The sequence below is a fragment of the Peromyscus eremicus genome, chromosome 4 (assembly GCF_949786415.1).
Source record: "Peromyscus eremicus chromosome 4, PerEre_H2_v1, whole genome shotgun sequence".
NCBI lineage: Eukaryota > Metazoa > Chordata > Mammalia > Rodentia > Cricetidae > Peromyscus > Peromyscus eremicus.
This window is the reverse complement of record NC_081419.1, coordinates 7,130,679-7,149,692: the sequence shown is the minus strand read 5'-3', so window position 1 is coordinate 7,149,692 and position 19,014 is coordinate 7,130,679. Positions and strand designations below refer to the sequence as shown.

The following is a 19,014-nucleotide window of genomic DNA, read 5'->3' as shown; positions in this document are numbered from 1 at the left end:
GCTTTCAGGCTAAGGCCTCCTCCCCATCCTCAAGGCCCAGAGTGAAAGTGAAGTAGTCTTATCACAGGGGAGTGGAGTAAGGGTGTACCCACTCTTTTCTGGCCTTGGGGAGAAAGGGAGAAGGAAGGCCTCACTGTACATGCCACTTCCACGAGGAGGAGAGCCCCCCCCCCGCGCAAACCTAGATCAGCAGTGCTGAACAGGCTGGAGGGCAGGGCTGAGGGCAGGGCTGGAGGGCAGGGCTGAGGGCAGGGCTGAGGGCAGGGCTGAGGGCAGGGCTGGAGGGCAGGGCTGGAGGCCGGCACCAGGCCAGGTTCCAGACAGCGCAGGCTCTGGAGGCCAGGTGGAAGGCAGGTCTGGGCTCTAAGATGAAGAGAGAAATACCAGCCTAAGGGTCCAGGTCTTTCTTAAAAGGTTTTAAAGGGGATGAAATGGGTTGTAGAGGTGAACGGAGACGGAAATATGAAAGCATGTAGTGCCCCTTGCCCTGGTCATCTGCATTGCAGGATTTTTGAGGGTTGCCACCCTCGTATTCTCCAAACTTCACAATAGATTGGTCTGTCTTTCCTACTCAAACCAGCATTTAACATTCCAAGGAAGAAGTTGTCAGAAATGACCACTGATTGTTTCTAAGTGAAATATCAAGTGTGCAAGAGTTCACCACCACTCCCCCCCAACCCTTCTTCCCGGGTAGGCCTTGCCATGTGGAGGAAGTGGGTTCTCAGCTAGGGATGGGCAGTGATGGGAGGCATCAGACTAGGAGAGGGGGCCTCAAGGGATTGAGTGAGCCCTTAGTGGAGAGCGTAGAAGAGAGGAAGGGGCCGTGCAGCGCGCTCTCCAGCAGAGGGCTGTCTTCTCCCTGCAGGGGATGGGGATACAGAGGCTTCATTAGGATTCCTGGAGCCTTGAGGAAGGAAGCCACACCCCATGCACAGAGTCCTGGCCAGTGGTGGTCCAGTGGGGTAAACTGCATCCGCTGCAGGTTTAGGCTTGAGGGGGTTTCCTGAAGAGGACCCTGGTGAGGCTTTGTGAGGGTCCTGGGATGTGTGGATGCAGAGGAAGTTCTAAGTCATCACCTGGGGGGGGTGACACCCGAGTGTTCAGGGTTCCTGGGGATCTTGTATAGGACAGGTGAGCTCCATAATATGACCTGATAGCTGGAGACCAGGACATGTAATGTCAGGGCCACTTTTACTCTCAGTCCCCTTGGCACCCCCGGTTTAGACAGGCTCAGTCCCTCTGCTGTGCAGTCGGGACACATGGGTCAGCCGTGTGTAGAGCTGCTGCAGGAGATGTAGACGCTGAAGTGCCTTAGTGAGTGCTTCTGCCCAACAGGCGAGCTACAGAGGCAGGGGTTAGAATGGGAGAGACACCACAAGTGGCCATTCATGGTGTCTGTGTGGACTGGAATGAAGGTGGTTTCCACCAGCTGCTACTAGCTTCTCGGGTGGCACTGATCTGGGGAGGGTCCTCTGAAGGTAGTTGGCCTGTGTGGATGGTTGTAGGTGCCAAAGAAAGTGGTTGGTGCAGTCTCTGCCCTGGGTGATGTTTTCTGTTGGTCTTGGCTAGTAGAATCACCCACCATGGAATCACTGTTCACAAGAACAGCCAGCAAGTTGAGTCATGGTGGTAACAGAATGCCATGTCTGCCAACCCCAGAACAGTGTATCGACATACATGTCCTTCCTTAGAGTCAGAGGACGCCGGGAGAGGCCCCAGGTGTGCCAGGATCTCCCGAGCCCCAGGCCTTGCAGTATTTGTAGACAGTGAGGCCCAGCTCTGGAGCAAGGGGTTGTCAAAGCTGCAGCCCCTGTGTGTGAGTGGCAGAACTCAGAGACCCAGAATGCCAGGCTTTCATCCCTTACTGGGCTCCTGGGTTCACCCATGTGCCTGAATTGGGCTTCTCTGCCCAGCCTTGCAGATTATATGGATCTCTGAAGACACCATATCTTGCTCCACTCCATTAGAGATGAGAGGCTCCTGGCAGACTCCTCTGGAGAAGAATGGGCAAAGATGCCTGGACCTGGAGCTTGACCCTGTCCTGGGCTGTGGCAGTCAAGGCCGGGCCCTGTCAGCCAGCAGCTGCTCCTCATCTCTGACTCCTAGAGAGCCATTGTCTGGAAATGGATAGGCCTCACCTCCCATCTGCCTGTCCTTCCTGCTGCATCTCTGTGGTGCTTGCTGTTCCCACCGCAGACCAGATTTCTGAACCTCTCAGCACACAGAGGGTATTGGATGCCCCACAATGCCTAGGCTCCTGTGGGTGGCTTTACCCAGCCACTGAGCCAGATTTCCAGCCTGACCTAAGTCCCAATGGCCAGGAGAGAAATCTGGCTTTGATTTACACTCAACTGAAGATGGAAACATGCTGTGTTTTACCAATATGGTTGCTAGGAACTCACTTAGTGGCTCAGGACATTACCCAAAAAGAGGGCATGTGTACCAGGGGGTCAGAGGTCCCCCAAATGGGGTTGTAAGAAGGGCTATCCCAGGGCTCATCAGCAGTCAGACTGCCCACAGATGAGAATGACTCACCAGTAAGTGACCCATGGGACTAGCAGTTCCTCTAGGGCTGGCCAGAGCAGGAGGCACTGTTGGTACACAAAACCATGTAGGCCTTTCCACAGATCACTCCCAGTGGGGTTTTGTGGATTTGAGACAGGAGAATGGTGTTGGGGGATGACTTCTGCTAGGACCAAGATTCCTAGGGCCTAGATATAGTTCTCATCTAAGATGTCTCTCGGTCCTCCATCCCCTAGAAGGGCAGCTGCATTATGAATTTCAACTTTGAGATACCAACAACCTGATACAAACCTAGGAACTAGTACCTTGCTCAGCCTGCGTGCTGGTCAGGCTGGTGCAGGTCGCTTCCACCTGGCTTCCTTTTCTAGTGTTGTGGCCTTGGGCAAGTGACTCCCCATCTGCAAGTCTCAGAGTTCTTGTCCACGAGGCAGGCTAGGAGCAGTGCCTACCTGTAGCACTGTATGGTTAAATGAGACAGTGAATGAATACTGCTGAGCACATTGCCTGGCACCCACCATCCTATCTTCGCCACCGCCATCCTCTCCACCACCTCCTCACTAGCCACAGCAGCAGCCCATCATTTCACCTAACTGCCATCATCATTGTCATTGTCCTGTGAACCCTGCGGGATAAGCTATTCCACCTGGTTGCTTGCCTACATCTTCTTTAGAGCAGCCTTCCCATGAGCCTCTAGTCTGGTATACTTTAGACCCATCCTGAAGAAGGGGGAGTCAGCTCTGAGAATGTGTGTTCAGCTACATGTTCCCAGAATGATCCTAGGAAAGATGCCTATGGCTCTGGAGTTGGGGGCCCAGGAGAGAGCCTATGATTTCTGGGGCTCATTAGATGTTAGTGTCCATTCTTTCTGCATTTTGTGGCATTTTAGGGTAGTGGGGGCGGGGCAGGATGTCTGGCTCCTGTGGTGGATGATCCTGGCTGCTCCAAGCCCCCTCCCCCGGCTCACAGGGAGAGAAGGGTGGATACTGCCCTGGGTCTCTTCTCCTAATGGGTGGGAAAAGGCCACAGTTCTGCTGCCCTTCCACACCTGGGGTTGCCACATGGTTCCAGGGGCAGGCTGTGGTGTCCACCCTGTGGGACATTGAGGCCCTTCACCCCATGGCAGAAGCAGGCCTTCTCTGTGAACACCTGCATCTCCATCTCAGCAACAGGCCAGCATCTCCTCAAGCCTCAGTGTTCTCATCCTTAGCTATGAGCGGCGAGCGCCCCCTCTGAAGGGTTGGGTGGATGTCTCTGGAAAGCAGGTAGGTGGCACGTTGTAAGCAACCGACAAGCCATGGATTCTGAAGGACTGGGAAGCCCCCTGCAGCGCACAGGGGGACTGAGAAGTGCCCCACCCGATCTGAGAAGATTCTCAGACTGAAGATTTTCTTGGCCGTGTAGCCTCCTGGACACAGACACAGCCATGGGAGCTGTGATGCTCAGCAACACTTAGGAGAGGAGAATGCTAACAAAGCACTGCACAAAGTTAGTGTGGTCCTAGTGCCAGCATAGGCCCCGTCGCATCAATCCTCTGCCTCAGTTATGAAAGGACATGTCTCCTGGCACAGTGAGGGCTTTGGGCTGTAGAGTTGAACAGACCTGGATTCAAATCTTTGTTTATGAGGCTTATAACATGGACAAGTAGATCCTCATTGCTGAACCTCAGTTTCTCCTTTTGAGAAGGACAATATAATGGTGCTTGTTCAAGCTCAGTGAGAGTGAGCACAGCGGCCTGATGAACATGAGCACCCACCACCTGAGCCTCTGTCCAAGCATAGTCCCTCACACTCGACTCCACCTCTGGAAAGGGCCTGAGTGCTGCCTGCTTTCAGACTGGACTGCTTGGAAGAAATGGATTGAGGCTGTTCTCTGACAGATGTCCATTCTGCCACCATCTGTCATGCAGCCCCAGATAGTCTCGCAGAAGGGGCTTCTGCTCCCCACCCTGCTTCTCAATGACTGACAAGTTGGGACAGTCTTACCTTTGTACCATCCTAGAACAACAGGGAGACCAGCTTCAAGAGGATGGGGGGGGGGCTGCTGCTCCAAGTGAGAGTCCTGACCAGCGGAGGAAGGGGCGGAGCCTGAGCAACAGAGAAAGCTACAGAGGAAGCACTTCAGAAACCTCTGTGGTCAGAGCTGGCTCCTAAGCAATTGCTGTCGATGGCCAGAGAGGACAGCAGCCTAGGAGAGCAGATGTCCAGCAAGGGCTGGGACCTGCTATGCTGCTGCCCTTGGTGGCTTGGGGCTGGACATGTGTCAGGAATGGGAGATAATATCTACGTGCTCCACCTGTCAGCAATCACGGCAGATGCATGGGTCTCGGGGAAGAGGTGTGTCGGCATGTAGCCAGCCTGCTGTGGATGGAAGAGAAGGGAGAAGTGCGGCCATTGGGCTGGGAGCTGGGTGTACCAGTTCCTCTTGTTAGTGCTACAGCTCACAGTATGGCAGCGTCAGCCTGTGACCAAGCTAAGACCAGCTACCTTGAGGACTTGGGGTAACAAGTACTTAAAGAGGAGGAGCAGATGGACAGGAGAATCCTGGAGCCTCCAACACAGATGACCACCTCTGAACTTGGGTCCCTGTCCAGATGGCCATCAGAAGTTTCTTCTTAGCTGGAGGACAGACACCAAGTCTGGTGTGATAGTCATGACGGCAATGAGGCTGTTCCCACACCACACACACTAACATCATTGGCAGTAAGCAGCAGCCTAGGGATAGCTGTGGACAACAGAGCACATTTGGACAAGAAGTTTTGACTTACACAGACAGTTATGCCATCAGCTGGCCGTCAGGCAGAGAAGCTGTAGGTGGAGACAGAGTATGCCTCAGGGTCAGGAAAGGGTAGAGCCTGCACCCCCAGCCCCAAAGAGGTGGAGCTGCAAGCGGCACGCTCCCCGGAAAGGTTCCTGCTTTAGGAACAGGTGAGAATGAAGCTAGGCCAAACCCGTGGGGAGGCTCGAACCAGAGCCTCGATGCCATCGAGGTCCAGAGGCAGTTTCAGGGACACGGAGCCAGCAAAGAGCCACTTCAGAGATGACGTGTAGCAACAGGATCCAGAAGCATCCTGGTGAATAGGAGTACTGCATACAACCTGGCCAGATGTGCAAGATTCCTCACTGTTCTGTCTGTGTATGCTTTCCATGACGTGGACCCTGTGGACAACATGGCATTTCTGTTAAGCAGCTGGAGAATCTGGAAGAAGGGTGAACAGTCACATGCTTATGAAACCGTCCCATGAGACCCAGGAGCCTTCCCAGATGGAGACTCTGTGGGACAAGGTTTCCCTGGCCAGGTGGATGTGACACTTGCAGTGGGAGCAAGGAGCCCGAGGAGGAAGAGGGGAGGGGCTGGGCTGACCCACACTGTCTATGCTCCTGCCACCTTCAGGATCAGCTGCTCTTTCCAGACTCTGACTAAAATTCACCCCTTTTCCTCTGAAGCAGGGGACGTCTCTACGCCACACTGGGGCCCAACTGGCGGGTTCCAGTTCGGAGTTCTCCTAGAACTCGGAGCTGTGTCTACAGGTACACAGTTGTTCGTTTTCTCATTTGACACATAGATTTGGGGGGTTTGCTGGGGGAAGGGCTCTGTGCCAAGTGTGTCGTAACGCTGTCTGCTGCTCCAATTGCTCCAGAGAGGTGTGGGGCCCTTTGGGAGAGAGGAGGGACCATCAGAGGAAACAACACTAGAAGAATGATAGGAATTAGCCACATGACTGGAAAGAGGCTTCACAGGGCGGGAGCTCCCAGCCAGAGAGACTGTGAGGCTGTGAGGCAGTAGGAAGAGGTGGCTCAGTGAGGGTGAGAGATCTGAGAAGAGAGTTTCAGATGAGGCTGGGGAGGCGGGCAGAGCCACATCCAGGCGGGCAAGGACATTACCTGCCCCTTAGAAGAGCAGGACCCCGGGAGAGGTTTAGTGGAGAATAAGAACTGTGTGGATGGAGAGGATATGGGAGGGGGCAGGAATGGAAGCAGGAACCAGAGACTGCCATGAGGCTGTCATCCAAAGGAAGATGTAGTGGCCTTGGCAGAGAGGTGGGATGGACAACCAGGCATGGCTAGGCCCTGGGACCAGAACATCCTTGGGATTGAGTAGGTTGCAGACCATGACTTGGTGACCAGCTTGGTTGAGCAGGTGCCTGTGAACATCCAATAAGCAGCAGCACAGAAATCTGGAGCCGAGGACAGGACTTGACATTGTCACCTGTGACGGTGCCGTACTCAAGGGAGAGGGGGTGAGAGAAGAACCAGGAGCAAAGGGGGACAGAATGGTTAGTGGGGGCTTCTGTCCCCCATTTCCATGGACCCATCTACTTTTGCACCCTCCTGCTAGCACAAGGGAGGGGTTGCCAGGGCTGGACTGCAAGGGCTCAAGCTTCTCGGGCATGAACCACAGGCATGAGCATGGGGAGCAGCCAGGAGGAAGCAGAGGGTAGGGCGGGCCAGGAGACTGCTAGAAACTGGGGTGTGGAAACTTGGTGAGAGTTCTCTGTGGGAGTTCACCCTGCTCTTTGGTGGCTTTGGCCAGCCCAGAGAGTCCTCTGACTGTGGGGGACATCCCAGTGAGGCACCTGGGAGTCATAGTGGGTGGGAGGGTACCAGGTATCAGGGGCTCTGGGGCCGTATCTAACTGACAGTCTCCCTTCAGCCCCACGAGCCCTTGCACCTGTACTGTGGGCAGCTCGGCCACTGTGCCCACTATGGAGGGACCTCTGAGACGGAAAACCTTGCTCAAGGAAGGCCGGAAGCCTGCAGTAAGTCACACATACATCGACTGGAGGCATTGTGGGCTCAGGGAGTAGCCTGGTCTAGAGACCTGCCAACCAGGCTCCTAGCCCTGGCTGTACCACTGAGGAGAAAAAGACCTCAGTTTCTCTATCTGTGACTTGGGATGAAACTACCTCTCCTCCTGGAGGCCATCTTTGGTAGAGTGGCTGCCCATGGGTGCATGGGCAAGCCAGAGCCGTGGCGGTCTAGAGGGCAGGCAAGGCCTGGACCCTCAGAAGGAAGAGGGTTGCGCAGCCCCAAGAGGCAGCATGGCTCACAGAACCTTGGCTGCTGTGTGGTATCCCATATAGTCTCCCTCACTCCTGGCAGCGTGCCAGCACCAGTGGGGAAGCATGGGGATACGGTGTCAGGAGTGTCTTCAGGCCTGCCACCAGCCTTCATGTTAGACTCAGTGTCACAGCCGCCATGACTCCACATGACAATCTCATCCTCAAGCTGCCTCTCCTCACTGCATCTGCTCTGCCCTCCTGTCCTGCCCCAGAGTTGTCTGGAGATGCCTGGGCCCTGTCGCCTGCCCCTGTCTCTACTTGCCAATTGGGTGGTTGGATTGTGGATAAGGAAGGGGGAGAGAGAGCTTCCACCGCAGCTCTGGTTACACTTGAGGCCTCCTACAGCAGGGGCCCCGTGTCTGTCCCGTGGTATGGACTTCCTGCCTCTCCATACCACGCCCACAAGTACAGAGCGGGTCAGAGGACAAGCCGCAAGAGTGGGCTTACTCTTCTACCATTTGTGTGCCAGGGATAACACTTAGACTGTTAGGTGTTTGCCCACTAAGCCACCTCGTCAGCCAGGCATGGAAGAGGATGGAGTTCCACACCCCTCACAAACAGGAAGGCTGACTGTTCTGTGAGCTTTCTTCACTTTAGCGTGTGTGTCTGGCTGTGCATCCTGCGCTGTCGTTCAGGCTGAAGACAGCTTTTCCTCGGTTGTGGCACAGCTGTTCCCACTGGGAAGAGGACTGTATCACGATGCCCAGTGACCTGTTCCTGGGAGGTACAGTCCTCTCCTCCCCAAGTGGGGTGCTGGTGTCGCGGCCCTGAGAGCGCCACCGAAGGTCCAGCTTGGCCCTGCCAGCAGAAAGCCTCAAAGTTCAGCTCTCATCGCAGACCTCAGTTTCTATGTGGCAGCGTGGCGTGTCTGTTCCTGGTGCACTGTTGGGCCCAGCTCCCTGACACATAGAACTTATGCACTGAGGCATCTTCCACAAGGTGTAGAAAGGAAGGACCTGGATAGAGGTAGCATCACCAAAGGATGGCAGAGGGCCAGAGAAGAAGGGGACCTGGGTTGGCATAAACAGGGGTAGCCATGTCCATGATCAGGCAGCCTGAGGCCATTCCCCTCCCCAGTATCATCACTCTGCCTCCCTACTTCTGCAGCTATCCTCGTGGACTAGGTACTGGGTCGTGCTCTCAGGATCCACCCTCCTATACTATGGAGCCAAGTCCTTGCGGGGCACAGACAGAAAACACGTAAGTCCCCTGAAAAGACCGCCATGCCGGACTTCCTCTAGTGGGAGTGACCCCTATGGCTGCAAGGGCTAGGGTGGGCAGGACACTTGTCTGGCCCGTGTTAGTCTCCCTTGCTGAGGGCAGGGTATGGGCCCGGGCCTCCCAGCTGTTCGTTGTTCTTTTCTAGTATAAATCTACACCTGGCAAGAAGGTCTCCATCATAGGCTGGATGGTGCAGCTGCCTGATGACCCTGAGCACCCGGATATCTTCCAGCTGAATAACCCCGACAAAGGTGGGCAGCGGACTGGACTGTCCCCTGTGTCCCCTGTGTCCCCTCTCTGACCAGATGTGCACCCTGAAGCTCTGGCAGCTCTGAGACCACCATCTGCCCTTCTCACTAGGTTTGCCTGGCATCCAGTCTAGTCCTTGGTGCTGTTTAGATTCTGGTTGATGTTTCCACTGAGCAGTGAGAGTGGTCTAGCCTCTACTTAATGGGTCTATCATTCCTCATTCTGTGACCCAAGGGTCTGGGTAAATAGCAACCAATGATAGAGGAGGCAAACCTTGGGGCTAGAAGAGCCTTGGGCCCTGGCTTTCAGGGACCCCTGACAAAGCTTTACCATGAGACTGCACAGTGTTCAGGTCCAAGAGCAGCTCACAGAACCATGTAACTTCCAAAGCTCCAACTCGATCTTCCCACTTCCTTCTCTGTCCCTGCTGCTTCCACCCTCCCTTGACCCTGCTAAGAGGAGGAAAAGGTTCTGGTGCCATCCTGCCTAGGAACCCTTGTCTCCACTGACATGCCCAGCAATCTATAGCCAACTTCCTGGGTAGCCCAAGTTACCAAACAAAAATCCAATAGCAACAGCATATGAGCTTACTGGAATAGCAAACTCTCTGTACATGAAAACACCTAAGTAATAGGAATGTTTGAGTACAGAGTTCAAGCACAGGCCTGTCATCCAGGGAGCTATTCAGATTTGGGGTCTGTAGATCTGACTAGAGACTAAGACTGTGTGTTTCTAGCAAGTTCCTGGGAAGGATGATGGGGGTACAGGCCAGGGGACTATAAGTGTCATGTTCTCATGATTACAGCTGAGAAATAAGGGCACCCAGTTGCCTCAAGGAGCCCACAGGTGGGGGGGAGCAGGAGACTGCTTGGTCCTCTGCTCTAAATTGGGGTAATTGGATGCATGTCTGCTGTACACACACAGGTGTCCTTACTGTGGTATCACTGGAGTCATTTCCTTAGTGGCCTTGGCCAAGGCCAGTGATTTTTTTCATCAGGAAGACGTGCCCACACAAGCTCCACTGTGAGCCCTTGTGGCCATGGGAACCATAGGCCACTCCTGCTTGACCTTAGAGCAGTGGTTCTCACCCTTCCTGATGCTGCGACCCTTTAATACAGTTCCTCATGTTGTGGTGACTCCCACCCATAAAATTATTACATTGCTACTTCCTAACTGTAATTTTGCTACTGTTATAAATCATAACGTAAAAATCTGATATACAGGATATCTGATATGCGACACCCCAAAGGGTTTGTGGCCCATAGGTTGTGAACCATTGGCCTAGAAGAAAGCGCTATCTCCAAGCAGAGGGAGATGTGACATGAGGTCGGGAGGTCTACTGATAGAATTAAAGAGGTCTATCAACTGGACATGAAAACTACATCTTGGTCTTCAGTGACAAATAATGGTGTCTTCCTTCCATTGTGAATTTGAGCATCAGGTGTCAAGAATTTCAGAAACACTGTGGGTTTTGTCCCCAGGAGAACTGATAAGCATTTCTTAGCATGCATGGTTGCAGATGTCTCAGAACCTCATCTGCTGTTCCTCTTGAAATCCCAGCATGATGTTCGACCTGCTCTGGGTACTAGGATGTGGATACGGGACACACATAGACTCACATCATATCACACCGTGTGTAGTAGTTTAGTACCAAGTATCAGTACCAGTGATTTTCTTTCTGTTTCATACATTTGAAAACATTGGTTTGAGAAGTGCTCAAAACCTGGTTCAGAGGCCTAGTCCAAAGATGCCTGCCCTGCCAGGGCTCCCTCGTCCTGGGCTGTGGCAGCTTTTCCTGCTCGTGCAGACTCATGCTCCCACAACCCACGAGAACCAGCCCTCTGTGTGTCCTTCTTAACCAGTGGTTCCTTTCCCCATCAGGCAATGTTTACAAGTTCCAGACGGGCTCCCGGTTTCACGCGATACTATGGCACAAGCACTTGGATGATGCATGTAAAAGCAACAGGCCTCAGGTAACGTCCCTCAGACCCTGTTTGTCACCAGAAACCCCTAGACTGCAGGGCTCCCTTTCCCCTCAGAGTCTATCTGTGCTGTCCCCAGGCACCTGCTTTCTAATTTTTCCCATGAGTCAAGATAACCCTTGCACAGCTTTGCATGAAGCCTGGCTCTGGACGAGAACTTTGACTCCTTTCCACTAAAGAAAATGCCACAGACACACCCAGTAGGAGATTGTGAGGTGGCGAGTATGACACCATCCAGTGATCTAGCTCTAGTGTCTATTGAGACTGTTCCCCAGAGCTGATTTCATTGGAGTACCCCAAAATGACTAATAGGGTCTCTCTGCCCACTACCCTGGGGAGTGTACTGCTAACAGCTGGAGGGCCAACCATGTGCCAGGCAAGGCTGCTGGATATGGATCCTTGTCTAGCCTCTTCCTCTGCTACCCCCACCCCTCTCCTTGTCAGCATTATTCAGAAGGCTTCACATGCAGCCATTGGCAGAGTCTTCCCATGTCCCTATAACATAGGTTCTCTTACTGTCTCCCTCATACACTGAGGGGCCTGAGGCTCAGAAGTGAAGGACACTTGTGCAAGGTCCCATAGTGAGTGGTGAAGCTGGGACCCAACTCAGGGTCACCTGATTCCCATCTCTGACCTTGTAGCTCCTAACTGAACTCTCCAGCTTCTGTTTTTTGAGAGTTCCCGTCACTGTACAAGAGAGCCAGGAGTACATGCCCTGCTGGCCAGGCCTGTGGCAGAAATGGAAGCCTCCACCCTCAGCACAAGGTGAGGGTATGTTGGAGCTTCCTGCTCTCTGCATGCCATGTAGGCAGCATCTCTACTACGAGGAAGCCCAAAGTGAACTACACTAGAGTACTTTGGCTCACTTGTGGGGCTGTGGGACACGCTCACCCCTGTCCGTAAACTACACTGGAGTACTTAGGCTCACCTCTGTCCTTAAGACTGTATGCTAAAGCGTGCTCATCGTGGTACTGTCCATAATAGAGAAACACCAGAGACCTCCAGCCTGCCAGAGATCCCTGAGCAATACCAGACAGCCAGATAGTAGAGGGTCTACGGAGTTCCAAAAGGCGTTGCCATAGGCAAGGATGATCTCTTTGTTTTTAAATTTGTGCGAATTGTATGTATATGAGCACATTTCTGTAAAATTACTACAACGACATTCAAGAAAGTAGAATTCTCTAGTTTTAGAGTGCTTACATATATACACTTACCTATGAGATAGATGAATAGACAGCCTTTTTCAGTGCTGGAGGCTGAATCGGGGCCTCAAGCATGCTAGGTAATCGCTCTGCCACAGAGCTGCACTCAGAGGCCAGCTTACTTATATATTCTACAAGTTAAGTCAGTGTCACTACCCATCTGATGGGAGGGCCTGTGACTTGGGCCCACTGCCATCTCAAGGCAACCGAGGGGAACAAGAGGCCGAAGCCTGATCGAGGTTGCTACTGCAGCAAGCTTTGCCATGAGAAAAGGCTGGATCTTTCATTCTGGTCTCATCAGCTCTAGGCTCCCTTACCATCCCTGAGCTAGCACAGCACACTGAAGCCCACCAGCCACACGTGGGAGGCCCCAGAACCCATGTGCAAGAGGTCATGTGACTCAGGCTCACCTTCCAACCCTGAGGTAGGTCCCTGCCTGGGAAAGAGACAGCCTCAGCCAGGAGCAGCCAGGGGAGCCTGAGTGTGGATGCGCTCAGGAGAGTAAGGGCAAGAAAGGACAGCAGATCCATGTGGCAGGCTGGCCTGTGCTCCAGAGGACTCAGAGGTAGGAGTTCATGCACTGGCAAATAGAGTGCGCCATGGCGAAGTTCTGCCATGTATTTGTGTCCAATTTTCAGACCTAGGAAAAGAAGGATTTCCTTTTTATACCTTGTTTCCTTTTATTTTCAATCTACTTTTCACCAAATAGTCACACTCTGTGATGTATAAAATACAGAGACAACTTCAGTACTCAATGGTAGAGGCTTTTACTTAGATCAGTCACTTTGAGCCAAGTGGTGGCACACGCCTTTAATCCCCAGCACTGGGGAGGCAGGCGTGGCAGATCTTTGTGAGTTTGAGGCTAGCCTGGTCTACACAAAGAAATCCTTTCTTGGAAAACCACAACAACAAGAACAACAACAGAGAAACAGTCACTGTGCGCCCGAGAGACAAGCCAGGGAAGGCAGGACAGAGCTGCCGAGCTGCAGCCTCCCACATGGAGTCTGCGATGAACTGTGTTTCTGTTTGCACATCTTAAAGTTGTTTTTTCTGACACTGAATCTACTTAAGCTTATTTATAATGTATGTGTAAGATACAAACCACAGCAGTAGAGCTAGGTGTGGGGACACTCAGGAGGCTGAGGCAGGAAGATCATAGGGCCAGCCTGAGCTACAAACAGCCAAACAAGACAACAGCAAAAACCAGCAGAAGAAGAACACCCATATACCCTGCCCCCACCCCAAACCTAGAGCCCCACAGGTCCTGAACCCTTCCTCTCCCCCGAAGTCAGTCTCTCCCTCCCCATGACCTTTTCCCTCTCCTAACGTGTTACATCCCTGCTGCACTTTATTCCTGGGGAGGAAATCCAGGGCTCACCTGCTAGGCAAGTGCTATACCACGGAGCTACACCCCAGGCCTCCTTCACAGCATTAAAAAACGCTGTCATAGTGGCTCCGTGCCCGCATGTCCCTTCCTGCCCCTTGCTCCTCCGCACTAGTCTTCAGGTTGAACAGTGCTGGCACATGTGGCTACAGGCCACTCTGTACCACTTTTCTCCGTCAGTTCGACCGACCATCTCAGAACCAATTCCCCGTTTCTTGCTCCCATGAGTTTTGAGGCTATGAACTTTCTTGGAACTGCCTCCTGGTACAGAGATGCATCTTTTTCTGATTTCTCATTTTGGCGAACCCGATACCAAGATGGGTTTGTTTTTTATGAAGGCATGTCTAATCAACCCTAGAACACTCCAGTAGTGCCAAGGGAGAAAGTTCAGAGCTGAGGGTCTGGAGGCAGCTATGAAGGGAGGGAAATACTCTGACAATGGGGCTGGTAGCCTCTGGGAGAAGATATTGGGGTTCATGATCTCCCCATACTTTCTCCTCGTCCTGTGCCACTCCCTACCATTCCTTAATGGCACCCTCCACTCCTAGGCTGCTTTCCCCAACATTCACCCGACTTCATCAGATCCCATCCTCCACAGCCCAAGCCCAGTTAGTTGTCTTTGGCTCAGAGGATAGCAGTGGTTCGTGGGTTCAGGTCTCGCCTGGTTCTCACTCACCTTATGTTTAGCCTGTCTAAGTCTTGGTTTCCTCATTGCCATAGTGGGGACACTTGGAGCATCTGCCTAACAGGGTTCACGTGGGGACTCAATATAGTACATAGGAAGTATCAAGTAATGCCTGGCACATGGCAGTCTTTCCTCAGTGGCAGCTGACATTGCCATGTTCATCCCTCCACATGGCCCTAACCTCAGGATCTACCCCTGCCCCTTTCTGGAGGTTGAAACTTTGACAAGCAGGTGAGCTTTCTCTTTTAGGTACCTGCAAACCTTATGTCATTTGAATAAGTACCTGCAGGACTTGGCGTGACTTCAAAGGCTCCTGGGAGCCTGGACTAGGTCTGGTGGAGGAGAGCAGCTCTGGGCATAAGCTGTGGGCCAAAGCACTGGCGCCTCATAGCTGGACTCGAGGAACATGGCCTGCAGCCTCACAGTCCTGGATGGCTCCCCAGTGTGAGATCCACCTGTCAACCCACAGCAACTCTCATGACTCATCCTGCAGCTCCACCCCACAGGGGGGTTGTCAGACCCCAAACTGCGCACCCTATGCCCCCTCTCTGGGCCATCGTCTGTCCACCAGCTGCTTCTGCATCAAGGGAGCATCTGACCCACGTTGGGTTCTCCATGCTTTCTGCTGCACACAGAGTGGATGGCGTTAACCTTCAGAGGGCTGGAGAGTGGAGACAGGCTGCTGGACAGGCTGGTTACACCCCAAGTGCACGGCCGCTCAACCACAGAGCCGCCTCAGATTTTGTATACCCCCAAATGCATCCTCTGCGTGTGCGTGCCATACATGCGTGTGTGTGAGCGAGTGAGTGTGAGCTCTGGGAGAAACATACATTTTGGCACAAGACTTGTGACATCACACACTCACTGGCTTTGAGGCCCTGCTTGAAGCTTTAGTTACAGCCTTGTCCTCTAGGAAAAGTCGGAGGGAGTCCAGAAGCTCCGTGTTAGGGTCCCTTGAGTTCTTTACTGTAAACAAACAATGCCTTAAATCGTGTCTTGTTTTCTGTTCCTATGGGTGCTATTCATCTGGATGGCCTGTTCCCTGGGCCCCAGGCCCTCCTGGGTCTTGTCGTTGTCAGCCTGAGGCAGAATCAGTCTCAGGACCGTGGACTGGGCACGGGCCTGCTTGCTCCCTACCATGAGCTCCCCTGGGGGGCCTACAGCCTTCCTCATCTCGCCCACTCCCACCATGCTGACGTGGGAAGTTGTGGCCGTTCTCCCAGCAGCTTGGAGGCCCCCTAGTGATCAGTGGTCAGTCACATAGGAGCTACCCACCCCATATTCTCCCACAGGGCAGAACTTTGCTCCTGTCTTCTCATCCTTTGCCACCACTGCCAGGGCCGGTCACAACGACTCCTGATCACACAGGGAGCTGAGTGACATGGAGGCCTTAAGCCCCCTCAGTCTTGCCCCTAAATGTAGTCACCAGCACGTTCTCCAAGTCCAAGGGCCCAGTTGTTGATGGCCAGGTGACAAGACAGCCATGCCCTAGGGAGTGAGATCTCCAGCCTCTGCGTTCATGGACAAGGACCTATATCCATCCTTTCGTCATCCATAAGGCGACTTCCAGTTTGCACATTTTAAGTCAATTTAATTTATCATCACAGATGCCCTTTGTCCCTTTTCCTCTTCCTCCTTGATCTGGGTACTCTAACCTGGGGAGCAAACCCTCAAACAATTTTCTGGAAAAGGCTGAATTTCTGGGTCCTTCTGGGTATCAGGGTTTTACACAGTAACGAATTATCAAACCATCCCAAAGAACTTCCAACAATAATCAAGTTTCAAACAACATCATAACCATGAACTAACCACCAGAAAACCCACCACTGTATTACAACCAAATGGTGACACCTCTCTAAGAATGTTAATGACTTGGTAGGGCAAGTCGTTGTTACCATGGCGGTTCATTTTGGTCAAGCCTTGCTGTATTCTGAAGCTAAACGTCCTGTGAGCAGAGCCTGGATATTTTCGTGCCAAGAGAAGCTCCAGGTGGTAAAGTCAATGCCATCAAAACTTGACCACAGCTGCCTTGCACATCTACCTACACCAGGGGTCCAGGTGTGTTCACCAGATTCTACCAACATCTCTTCCAGTTAGAATCTAGGAGAATTGACAATACCAAACCCTGCAGACACCTCCGACCAGAACCACGCCATGGTCACACTTTAACCTACATCAACCCTGAGTCTTCCTGTTAACTTCTAAAAAGTCAGAAGCCTGGATGAAATTGCAAGACCAGAGCATCAGCTACTGGTTTCCTGTAGGCCTCTCCACTCTTCAGCTTCTTTTGGGTTCTCACACATGAAATACCAGACATCAAAAGCCCCAGAATTTCAGTCTCCACTCAGATAACTTTCTGCCCTTTACAGATCTGTCTTACCCAACACAAGTGTTTTCTTTTGGGCATAATCTGAAAGAGCACAATCACAATTATTTTCAAAGTGTCTAATCTCCTCCCTGATTGAAAACCAGACTTTCCTCCCAGAAGCACCCTCACCATGGACTCTTGAAGAAACTGCTTGGACTTCGTTAGTAAAAAAAACCTTGAAGGACTCTGGAGAGCCTTGAAGGTGGCAGAAGAGCTCTGGAGATAGAGTTAAAAGATTTGATTCTCCAGCAGGGCCATTCAGTGCTGGTGGCCCCAGTGCTGGCTTGTCCCCCAGGCTGCAGGGGAGGTGGCCAGGTCAAATGACAGAGGCAGAAGTCCTTTGGTGGACTCTTAGCCTGGGAGGAAGCAGTTCTGTAGTTTTGCTCAACTGTCCACAGTAGACAAATACTGTGAAACTGTTGGAGTTGTTAAGTCATACACTGTCATGCAAACAGACCGTGGCACCCCCAAAGTCAAAGCTGTAGAAGCTGTCTAGAAGCTGGGAGGGACAGCTGGTAGTATTGTCAAGTTCCAAGAACCACTCACTCACAATGGGAGTAACTTCTGTCCCTCTCCAGTGTATGAGTTTTGTAGCTCAAGGTCAGCCAAGTGCATCCTGGCAAGCGGAATGCCTTGTGGAGACTAGATTTGGTGGAAAGCAGCAGAAACATGGTCCTAAACATGCCACCGGGAGAGTGTGGTCCCTCCCCTCCCCTTCCCAGACCAGATTCCATGGGGCACTTGCCAGACTGAGATGCTGAGCGAGTGGACACAACAGAATTGTTGAAGGACCTACCTTGTCTTGCCAGCCGGATCTCTCTATTTGTCTTTCTTACCAAAATGGCCAGTGTTTCTCCCATCACTTTACCTCCCAAGCCTAAGAAAAGTGGGGTTTTTTTTTTTATATCACTTTTCAGATAGAAACTGATCTGTAAAACTGGGAAGCTGTTTATAAGCCAAGTCTGTTTTATTCTTCAGATGGGTTCCAGAGCTCTGCACTAACATTGTGGATGCTTGCAACCACTATTGAATATTGCCAAAACCACAGCCTCCCTTTTGTGTGACCCTTAAGTTGGCCCTATGTCATATTGATATGTTGGGTGATTTCATGTTATAAAAAAGAAAAAAAAAACAGCAGAAACCCCCTTTGAAATTGTATTTATTGCATAAACATTCATTCATATTTTCCTATACACCAGGCTCTACCCAGAATGAAAATGGCTAGAAACAAGACAAATCCAGTTTTGGCCCTTTGTAGAACTTACCGGTCAATGAACAAATAATCCCCACCTCACACACCAGCTTTGGCAAGACTCTGCTCTCCACTACCCCAGAATACAAATCCTGTGCATTGGTTCTTCCAGAAAAGACTTCAGAAGGCCCAAACAAACTGCATGGGATTTCTGTGAGAGTCAGTTGCATTGAGGACTAGCTGGAGTACTACCCCTCCGGCGCCCCCCCGCCCCCGCCCCCCACACTGGAGGCTGACTGGCTCTGAGCAGCCAGATACAGAGCTGTGTTCAAGAATGGTTACGGGAGAACCCCAAAGGCAGAATGAGAGAGTAGGGTCTGAATGCTTGCAGTATTCACGGGCTCCCCGCTTCTAGTCTTTAACTTCAGTGTTAAGTTCAAACACAGTATGAGTGGGAGCCACATGTCCTTGGGAGCTGAGAACTTGGACTTGGACTTCCATCCACCTTGTAACCTGCTGCTGCACAAGTGTGTGTCCTGTGGACAGCCCCAAATTCCCACTCAGAGCAGCAAGGTGATAGATCGTCTGCCTATTTTGGAAGGACTATGACCATTATTCAGTAATTAAATAATAGTAATTCATTTATTAATGAGGTATAATCTTTAATAAATTTCGTGCCAAAATGCATGGTTTCCCACTTAGCATTGAAAATGTTGCATAGAGAGTAGTTTTCAGTTTCTTTATGTGTTCTTTCAAGTAAACTGAAAATGAGTTTCTACATCTTAGTTTGTTTCTTGTTAAGTATGCTGCATCCTCCCAAGCTGTCTTTCCCCCAGCAGACCCTGCATGCAGTTGTGTAAGGACTTTCTCTGCTGTTTGTAAATTGTCTCATCTGCAATAACCACTGAACATCATCCCTCCTTGGGATTCTTTAGATTTTTGGTGAAGTATTTTGTTACCTCAGTCTTGTATCAAGTTGCTGTATTTTTCAGCTTGTTACACTGATAATAACTGTTTCACTAATTAAATACTTTAATGTACAGACATCTTTGTTTACTTTGAAATTAAATGTGTTTTCCAATGAATATCGTTCCATTTATTAGAGTCACATGCAGTCAGTCACCTTGGCAGCCAGTTGCTGTGCCACAC

General features: G+C 51.7%; 1 protein-coding gene across 7 annotated transcripts in view; it reads left to right on the top strand.

The window, feature by feature from the left end:
- Nucleotides 1-18,950, top strand: part of Ralgps1 (Ral GEF with PH domain and SH3 binding motif 1) — a 245,358-nt gene extending 226,408 nt beyond the window's left edge. For 6 of the 7 annotated variants that reach the window (XM_059260107.1, XM_059260105.1, XM_059260103.1 and 3 more), the window contains 6 exons: nt 5,967-6,050; nt 7,174-7,279; nt 8,690-8,782; nt 8,949-9,054; nt 10,934-11,025; nt 14,555-18,950. In XM_059260107.1, the coding sequence (XP_059116090.1) occupies nt 5,967-6,050; nt 7,174-7,279; nt 8,690-8,782; nt 8,949-9,054; nt 10,934-11,025; nt 14,555-14,584 (511 nt within the window). In that variant the 3' untranslated portion in view covers nt 14,585-18,950. The remainder of the gene's footprint in view (nt 1-5,966; nt 6,051-7,173; nt 7,280-8,689; nt 8,783-8,948; nt 9,055-10,933; nt 11,026-14,554) is intronic. The other variant, XM_059260104.1, reaches the window with a different exon arrangement.
- Nucleotides 18,951-19,014: the final 64 nt, after the last annotated feature.